The sequence below is a fragment of the Euprymna scolopes genome, chromosome 18 (assembly GCF_053919585.1).
Source record: "Euprymna scolopes isolate OS-2025 chromosome 18, ASM5391958v1, whole genome shotgun sequence".
Lineage (NCBI taxonomy): Eukaryota > Metazoa > Mollusca > Cephalopoda > Sepiida > Sepiolidae > Euprymna > Euprymna scolopes.
In genome coordinates, this window is record NC_136499.1 from 19,121,222 (window position 1) to 19,131,687 (window position 10,466).

The following is a 10,466-nucleotide window of genomic DNA, read 5'->3' on the forward strand; positions in this document are numbered from 1 at the left end:
TTTTCAAGAAAAAAATTCTGTCTAGAAAAATATCGAGGATACCAATGTCAACAATAGAATATTTGGATTTATAGGATAACTAGCCTGGGTGTCCGGCCTTGTCCAGCGTTTCCCGAGTTTGGAGGTGCGTGTTGAGCAAAAAAAAAAAAAAGTGGGAGTAGGCAGGCTCGGATCAGAGACACGGAGGCGGAAAAGAAAGTGAAAGAAAATCTGACGTCTTACCGCTACTCCATGACGTGACCGGAAGTTCGGAACGTTAAAATTAGGCCATGTCAATCCAACCGATACCGTGACTTGCAAAAATGGCTCGCAAAAACTCGATTCCTCTTTGCAGAAAAGTTGAGGGAGAAGGAATTAATGTCTTCGGCCAATTTTTCGATATGTTGCCCGAGCTTCAAAATGATGCAGATCTCGTGTGAATCCATCCCCTCTGTCGAAAGTTTTAGGCAGACATGCAAACATACATTTAAACAAACAGGTGAGATTTATATTATAGATGATGATGACCTGAATTTATGAAAAGCAAAACAAAACATGTACCGTGACAAATGTTACGAATCACATCTGAATTGCTGCATCATAAGAACACCTGTTGATGTTTTCCCGGAATTGAAAATAGATTTGCAATTAAAACAGAAAAAAAAAATTTCAAATAATAAACAAAGTCAATAAACACGTGTGTAAACTTCACTTGAAATAACTTAGCCATAAAACCATTTTTTCTGTATTTATTAATTACGGTTATTAGGTAATTACAGTTCAGGTTGGATCAAACATGAGAAATGCTTGAAAAAAGAAAGTTCATGAAAGATGTTTGTAGTGTCTGTACACATGACCAGGACCAGGTTTTGTCTATTGTGAGTGGGAGAGGGTGTAGCTTTCAACAAAGTTCTCCACAAGAAGAAATAAATTACCATTTATTGTTCCAAAAAGTTCGCCATCTCTGAGGCTATATTAAAAAAAAAATGTTATCTTTTTTTTTAATGGCAATAACAAAATTACTGCTCAGATTATTGAGGACAGGGCCATTGTGGGTTTTTGGGAACCACATTTCCAATATTATTTTGATTTCACTGACTAGAATTGCTTGTAGCAGGCATTAAAAAATATCAAACATCCCTGCCTCTAGCTCACACAAATTATTACACAAGTATAGCAAATTGCAGAGATTATAATATTATCTCGGATATCAATAATGACTGGGAACACCCACTTAACATTCAATTTTTATGACGTTTCGGTACAAGAATTTATATATCAGGTTAAAGGTATTCAAGAATAATGCCTACTGAATTTAACGAGGTTATTAAGAGTGCTCAATAAAAGAAGAGCAAATTATATCATTATTAATACAAACAAATTTACGTGGTTGTTAGTGGACATGCTAATAGTTCGAATTGGTTTCTTCTACTGAAAGCAACCATTTATTAAGTTGTCTGACGAGGACTTCTAGTTTTAACCGGCCATTTGTCTGAAACATTAGTATTCCCAGTGTTGCGACCATGTAAATTTGTTTATAGTAATAATATATATACACACACACACACACACACACACAAACACTTTCTTCAGATATGTAATATATCAAAGAAAAACAAAACAAGAGTTGTCTCCCCCTGCGATTATCATTACTTGAATAATATTAACATCTAATAGTAACAACTTATTAGATTTGTATGTAAACTAAAGGGTATATGCTTAGATATTTCTGGAAACCGGTAGTTTATTTTTATATGGATAAAAAAAACGACGTCACTAAGTAACCATACTTTTTCATATTAATAAACGTTATTTCTAGTTTTTTTAGTAGATTTAGAGCAAACGGTACTGTAGAAAACTAGATATTTGAAGAAAAAAAATGTTTGGGGGTCATTTGGGGACAATTTATCAATTTTATTTAAAAAAAAAAAGTCTTGCAGTTTTACTTTCGTGGTTATTACAATAAGATTTCGTGAAATACTCATGAAGAAACTGAGAAAATCAGAAGACGAAGGCATTTTCAATTTTGAAATGTTTGTTAGCCAAAAAATTGCTGGCTTTGAATAAATAATAAAGGGTCATAGGAGTGAAAGCATTTTAAAACTTTTGTTTATCCCTCCCTTAATAAAAAGCATATTGCCATCGAGATTAGGGACCAAATTTTTAGGGTCATCCCAAATTATAACATAGAAGAGGAGAATGAAAAACATATGTACATTAAATAAATTTAAAAAAAAACAACAACATTTATTGTCTTTTGATTTAGGAGAACGAAAGACAATGGGAATCGTTGAAACGAAATCGATTATGGACATTGATTACGATTCTCGTGTCACCAGAATTTTTTATTTTTCTAAAACGCATAAAAGTAAACCGAAACATCATATAAATTAAATAAAGTTTATTTTACACGAGTGGAATTTTCCAGTCGTTATTTATATCATATCCCCCTTTTTTCTACATATATACACACATTATATATAATAATCTCCAGGTTATGTAAAAAGTCTTTCCAAATATCTATATAGTGAATACCAGACCAGCTGATTTCTATTTCAATTATATAATATTTTTTTTTACAACATTTCATAAATATATTTCAGAATTTTTGAGATGAGGATTGATAATTCATGTTATTTCGATTATTCGGATTATTGTCCTCATCTTGGTTTTATTTTAACGGCGTTTCGACCAACGTAACCTGCGATCTTCTACGGGTGTATTTTGAACTGTGGAATTTTCCTATTGAACTCGGGAGTCCGCGCGGAAATTCAGAGAACCCTTTGTTTAATCGACGGGATAACATACTCTCGTTTCATCAGCCATGACCGGATAGAAGACCTAAGTAATTCACAACCGTTGTTGGAGTATAGCTATTCCTGAGAATTGAACCTTTAATCTCCAGAAGAGTGTCATTTGCAATTTAATTTTAAATTAGTATTTTATCCGCACGCCATGGTTCCATTCATATTAGAATTGTCTGCAAAGATCTGTGGCGTAACAAAGAAAGTATTTCGTAAAATTCAGTTGTAAGTGACACTCTTCTAAAGATTCAAGGTTCAATCCTCAGGGTGGACGATGCTCAGAATACAATTGCGAATTACTTAAGTCCTTTTAGCGGGCTATGGTTGGCGAAATGAAAGCATATTACACATGTTCGAAATTCCGTGCATAATACCGAGTCTGATAGAAAGATTCTGCAGTTCGACGAAGAGACACCTGAAGAAGGTCGGAGGTTGTATCGACAGAAACGTTAAAATAACCCTCAAGATGATGACACTAGTTCGAATAATTAAAATAATACGCATTTCATAAATAATCATTTTTTACCTGCCCCCACAATCACATTCTGAACGCAGATATTAATAACTTCTCCAGGTTTTCAGCAAATGCATTTTTTTTTTACAGCCAACAAAAATAATTTCATGTGATTTTCTTTTTTTTTTTTTTTTTTCTTCTTCTTCTGAAGCAAAAATGTACAATTTGGCTGTTTAAAATGTAATTCAATGAGCAATGTTTCATGATTGGAGCGAAAAAAAAAACAAACATTTTTTTTTAAAGAGTTCTAAATTTTTAAAGTTCAACAGAAATCAGAACCACATAATTGTGCAATTATATAACATTAAATATTATTTTCTTCTCTATGTCTTTCAAAAATAAAATAAATATAAATAAATAAGAGTAAAAATGTACATTTAAGGAAATTAAATTAAAAATTTACAATTACAAATAATAAACACTGAACTGTAAACATGTTGATGAAAATGAACATAAATATTTTTTTAAAAATTAAGGAAAGTAAAATATAAGAAAGGGGGAATAAAAATTTAAAAATATATATATATATATCGGGCGAGGATACGGGGATACATTCTTTCCGAAAAATAAGATATACAGACTCCAAAAAAGAAAACTTTAAAAAATACAATTACAATAACATCTCAAAAATAGTTTTTTCTTTAAAAGATATAAAAAGATTCATGGAGGTGTTAAATATGTCTTTCCTTTTAAAATAACAAATAAACTTTTTTGTTACAATGAATACTGTTGCAGTTTTTCTTTTTTTTTTTGTTTAAAAAAAAAATTTTTTTTAAGTAATTTGGCACGTATGCATTTTAGATTTGGAAGATATATTTTTTTCTTTTTTGAAAATAAATAAGCACGGAACAAGGGGAGATAATTCCAGAAGTTCTTAAAGGTTATAACTTTTAACGATTATTTTAATTGATTACGAAAATTCAAATTGTAAAAAGTTATTTTTTGCTTGTTTGTTTTTTTTTAAAAAGAATTTACAGTTTCATATAATATCCACTTTCATTCATTCCAAAAATTTCTTTGAGAAATTATTCATTAAAAAGTGGTTTAAAAAAATGTTTTACGTTATCAAAAAGGTTCGTTTTTATTTTAAGTCGTAAATTACATTTTCATATAACTTTTTAAAAATACTTGTAATTTGTTTCGAAATTCTAATTATTTCATAAAACAATTTTTTAAACTTTAATACATGTTTAGATTCTGTTCTTTATGATTGTTAATTTGCTTTGCTTTTACCAATAAGTCATGCTAAAATTTGTATGCTTTCAATTGTCTCCTCTTGTTCCACGAGGAATTCTTCAAAAACTGAAGACAAAAAAATCGTACTCCAAACCGAAAATGCACAAGTACCGGTAAATGTTTTGTCGTGTGAGTGTGTGTGTGTGTGTGGGGGGGGGGGAACTGCCGATTTGATCAACCAAATGTTGATGCTTGTAATATTAACTTCGGATCCAGTTTATTGGTGAACAAAAAGAACAAAATATATGACTTCGTATATAAGTGCTGTATACATAACGATAATATTCCGTATGCAGCGACTACTATTTCCGACTATGAACAAGCCATAAGTTTACGCTGTGCAGAACCAAATTGTCGCACACAATTATTTCAACTTTGAAAGTAAACAATTATTTTTCGAATAGTAAGGATGAAGGACGCCATTTTGATAACTACTCAACTAAATATAACTAGTGTCATTTGATCGTTAAGGAATAACGTACTAATGTTGTGAGTTATTGTTAGGGTTATGTTTAGGGTTAGTGTTAGGGTTACGGTTATTGTCAATGATTGAAAAACAAAGAATTTGGGAAAATAGTTGTATACGTAACGTTATTTCCTATAAAAGGACTGCGTGATGGAAGAAATAGTGCTTGTGCATTATAATCGAATATTAAAAAATTTTCATGTTAAGTAAAAGCACAATCATGTACTGTGCCATGTCAAAATTAGTAAAAATTCGAAAAATTACGGAAAATGATCGAATAGAAAAATAATTACAAGTTATCGAAAGATGCAGTTTTATTGGTTTCTTCTTTTGCGGTTAATTTTGTATGACAAACTGAATTATCTCCCTTCCACGATTTTAATTAGAAAATGGTGGATCGAGAATAGTGATGTTTTGTAAAAAAAAAAAAAAAAAAAAAAGTTATAGCAGATATTCTTGTTGATCATTTTTCGTATTTTTTTTTTTACTAATTTCGACATGCCACATCAATACGTAGTAGTGTTTTTTATATTATTTAAAATGCATTTTTTTATATCCAATTCTAATGCACAAACACCGAAGAAACATTTGAGTGTCTTAAAAAATTTTAACAAAAGGGGGGGGGGGTCTGCTTACATTTCATGTAAAATCGCCAACTTGATTGTTCGAATGCCTCTCAAAGTTACATTTAACAAAAACTTTTTACGGAATTTTCAGCTAGGAAGATGAGGACATTTTTTGTAAAAGAACATTATATAAACTGAAGATTTCGTGTTCAATCGATAAACAATCCCGAAAAGTTTTTTGTGCTTGCTCAAAATTCATATTTCATAAAAATAAACGAAAATATGTATATTGTACGTACCTGTGACGGAAAGAAAATACCATATTAAAAGAAAGAAAAAAAAAAACACGCAAAGTGATCAAGTAGTTACATTTCATAAATAAAAATCATTTTAAAGCATATTTAAATTTTTCTAATGTCGGTGCTAGTGCACTTACTGATCCGCTCTATTTTTTAAATCATATTTCCAAGTTTAATTAAAGTTTTATGGTATATTTTTTATTCAATTGTAAGGTTAAAGTATAGAATAGGTACAAAACATCCTCCCCATTTTAAGAATGGCTTTTTAAATAACATTTAGCACGGATCAATAAGTGCACTGCCCCCATGTTAAGAATGACTAAAATTTTGCAAATTATTTGCAGTTCTCTTTTTTGTTTTGAAGATGAGGTTGCGATATCATCGCTGTTCGTTTAGTCACAAAATTTGATTTTCTTATTTGGAAATAAAATAATAAATCAATTTACGTGTTGGATATTTTCTGTCAGGCACGAGTTAAAAATCATATGCAATAATGCAACCATACAGATTTTTCTTTAATTTTTAGGGAGCGGATTCTGCACAATCACCGATTTTTTTTTTTTTTCAAAAAGGTTAAATTAGCATTTTAGAGGATTGTGAAGTGGAAAGTGGTTTTCAGCAAATATTAGCTCTGGATGAGTGGTTTGATATTGGTATGTTAAACACGCTGACAACACCGAATCCTTACCGACAAATTGAACAAGAAATAATCTTAAGTATTACTTCATTCATTGCTAATCGATGGGGAAAAATCAATTCCATTTTAGTGAGGTAGGACATTGATATTTACCCTCCACCAAATATGGCCATGTTAAGCATTGAAAAAAAGAAATACTGTGTTACTAATAGAGTAGTCCAATAATGCAGTTTAACAAACCCCGTCGCAAATGTTTGCGAATATTTAGAGCAGATTCTATACATGCACTTTAAATTAAAACAATCTTAAAATTGTTATTTTTAATAGAAATCTTGAATCATTATCATCCTGTCTCCATATACTTGCCTCTCCACGAGGGCAAACTTAGACAGAGGATCGTTTTGTTTTTTTGTTTTTTTTAATATAGAGAAAATCCAGCTCCGTAAAAAAGGAATACTCTGGATTAGGACAAAAATTTAAATTGCCTCAGTCTAAAAGGATTTCTCACTAATCGAGGCCAGTAAGGATTAAGTGTAATATCAGAATGGCTTCTACACTTTGCTCCCAGCCGAAAGTGCCAAGACATGTAGTCATACTAATATTTCGCTATTTTCTTTTAGGGAAGTAAACAAAATATTTTTAATGGATAAAGACAAACTAAAAAAAAAAAAAAAGAAGACTATTAGTGAAAATAGATTTCGTTAAACTATAATTTTAAACTTAATCCTTATTAATTAATACTTTTGCAATATCTGGAATTTTCATCACAAACCAGAAATAACAAGGTCGTAAACGTATGCATAATATTAAAAGAAACGTATCTTTTACCTCAAAAAAGTACAAATTTAACCCGTGTTGTTCAATTTAGAGTTCATTTCAATGGCGGTTTGGTAATTGTTTTTAAATATTTTTAACCTATCCTCTAAATAATTAAAAGGCATGAACGCTCCATCTGCAGTAATTTGCTCTTTATTATTATTAAAAAGATCAGCTCACCTGCAGTTCAAGTGGAAGTTACTCAATTGGAGGTTCTTTGATACAATAGTGGCGCTGTCAAAATGTTCTTTTTTTTTAAAGAAAAAGAAAAAACTAATACCTGATTTTTGTTATTAATTTTTGATTCTATTCAGAAATTCCGATTGAGTAAGCATTTTAAAGACTTTGAAACATCTTCGAAGTATACAATGGTCACCAATAAATCAGTGACAACCATTTTTTTTTTTTTTGTACCTAGGGTCATCAAGTTCTGGGGGCCACTTTAGGGTAAGTGTGCTATATAGGGGAATAGAAAAATGGTCGGAAACTGTTTACGATATGGCCTTCATTATTCGAACGAAAGTGATTTGGGAGAGTTTAAATTGGCGAATTTCTGATTAGAATTAAAGTGTCTAAACAAAGATCAAGTATAAGCCATATGTGTACCCAAAAAGAAACCGAACTTCTATTGTACGAATTAACCATATTTTTGGTTCTTTTCTAGAACAGTGGATTCTAGTAATGCTTCGTCTTTTGCGTAAGAACAGACATGAACCATTAATACCCAATTATGTCTACAAAATTTGATTCTAACCACAAATTACTTTTTTGTCCACCAATTTAAAGGTTTTAAAATCACTTTCAAATTTCCCACGTCCATGGTGGAAAAAAAAATCAGCAGCAGGACTATTTTATATACATTATATATTTTTATGCTACAATGAGAACAAATATGTCCGACACGACGTTTACCGTCTTAAATTCCAATGTGATTAGCTTTTAAAATATCAGTTCGAAAGTAATGTCGGTTCTTTTCGATATTAGTGGCTGCTTCGAGAAATACCGACAAAAGTGAACCAAGATACTAAACTTTATAAACTTTAATTCTCTAGCGAGCTTTTTCGAATAGGCATTTAAAAGGTTTAAAATCACGTTCAGGTTTATACACAGTAAAAATCATGTCTAACATGTTTGCAAAGAGAAATAGCACTGCCGCTGAAGGATTTTTGTGATTGTGGAAAACTCGAAATTGATTTTAAAACCTTTAAATTGGCGTGTAGCAAGTATTTTCTGGCTCTTAAACCAAGGAATTATCTGTGCTTGTAAGGAATGGGTATCCCGGGGATTTCAGTATTTACGGAGTCAGTTCCGAGTATTAGCGAAGAATCAATAGTCAGTACCGGAAATAACCGAAGCGGTTTACTATTTGAAAACCACGAAAAATGTATCAGACAGACGACACTAAGCATGCTTATGGTTAGTGTAAGCTTAAAAATAAAAAACGGTGGATTTCAAATCGTAAACTGTTTCGGCCATTTTCGAGAATATTGAAATCCATCACATGCTCATTCAATGCAAGTATAAAGTTTATATAAAAGGGTCAATTATCGTGGTTCATTTGCGCTCCTAAACCACTGATAATTATTTCTTGGAAGAGGCAGTAATCTAGAAAAGACCCCATAATTTAGCATCTATTTTTCTCAAACCCTTTTTTATGTCAATAATGGCGTTATCTTTTCTTCTTGGCCATTTTGTTCATCTTTTTCTTCTTATCAATCATCTCGTACATGGCGTCCATGGCTTCGACAAGTCCCTCGCCCGTGACGGCGCAGGCCGGCTGGACGTGCCAGAGCAGACCGTGAGAAATTTCGTTTAGCGCAAGGAACTTCTCGATTTCCTCAGGGCTAATAGAACCCGGCAGGTCCTGTTTGTTTGCAATTATTAACACCGGTAGACTACTGCTCTCGGCCCCCCTCAACAGCCGGAGAAGTTCCACCCGAGCTTCTTCTAGTTTCTCGCGGTTGACGCTGTCCACGACGAACACGATTCCATCGGCAGACCTCGTATAGGACTTCCACAGGGGTCGCGTTTTGTCGCGGCCGCCCACGTCCCAAATGCAGAACGTTGCCCCTTTCGCCTTGCCACATTTGATGCGGATCTTTTCGTAGTTGAAGCCAATCGTGGGCACGGGATTTGTATACTGGTCGAATTTTAGCCGGTACAAAACCGTTGTTTTGCCGGCAGAGTCCAGTCCTAGCATGGCCAACTGTACGCTTGGGCCATCAAGCAAAGACATGTGGCTACCCATTTTTACTTTGGAAGGGGGAAGAAAAACAACACTATTTTTGTTTATGTGCGGAATTTGTTTGATAAAAGGGAATTAAACTGCAGAGTGACGATAATAAATTAATAAATATTATAAGGGGTTTATATAATTGAATGTGTGCTTAAAGCTTTAAATAAATTATTTTAATGTTCATGTAGTTTCTGTATGCGTTAATTAGTTATAATTTGACTAAACAGAACAAATATTGCGACTATTTTGAGACACTAAAACCGAAAATGTCTGCAAATTATAGAAATTACAGCAATTTTGGTTGTCCTTTTCAGAATACAGATATAAAGTGAGGAGAGGGGAGGGGCACCCACGACTAAAAGGGTCCACACGCAGGTAAATAATGACGTACTGACGTTTGAATATACACGTATGTATATATATTTTTTTTCGTTATATATATTTTAATAATTTAGGTCGTACACAGATTTCTATGAAATGTCGTTGTCAGTTTGCGAAATGAAAAGGTTTCATTTGTAGCCATGGTGTTTTTTTTTCTTTTTTATTGTGTAAGATCGAAGCTTTTCGATTGCAGACATTACAGTGGAACACTTATTTAATAATAAGAGAGTAGAGCTCCATAAGGAAGTTCGTTTTAGATAAGAAATGGTCGGAGATTAAACAGGTATTAAACGTGATGAATCTTGTTTCGATAATCATCCCTTCCTCCAACAACGGTAACGTCCACAGAAAACTAGAATTGAGAGAGAGAGAGAGAGAGAGAGAGAGAGAGAGAGAGAGATGGGGCTTCTTTATTCGCTCCTTTTTTTTTTTTTTTTTTTTCCCCTCTCCGGAGATGAGTGGCAAAGATAATGTTCTTGTGTATGTGGGGGGGGGGGGGGGGGTAAAATAAAAAGGGTCAATAGTTAATTAG

General features: G+C 32.5%; 1 protein-coding gene across 1 annotated transcript in view; it reads right to left on the reverse strand.

The window, feature by feature from the left end:
* Positions 1 to 681: 681 nt before the first annotated feature.
* LOC145297512 (ADP-ribosylation factor-like protein 4C) overlaps positions 682 to 10,466 on the reverse strand; it is a 12,449-nt gene continuing 2,664 nt past the window's right edge. Inside the window, exon 1 of the mRNA XM_080143412.1 lies at positions 682 to 10,466. This exon is cut by the window's right edge and continues 2,664 nt beyond it. Coding sequence (XP_079999538.1) covers positions 8,987 to 9,565 — 579 coding nt within the window. The 5' untranslated portion in view covers positions 9,566 to 10,466 and the 3' untranslated portion in view covers positions 682 to 8,986.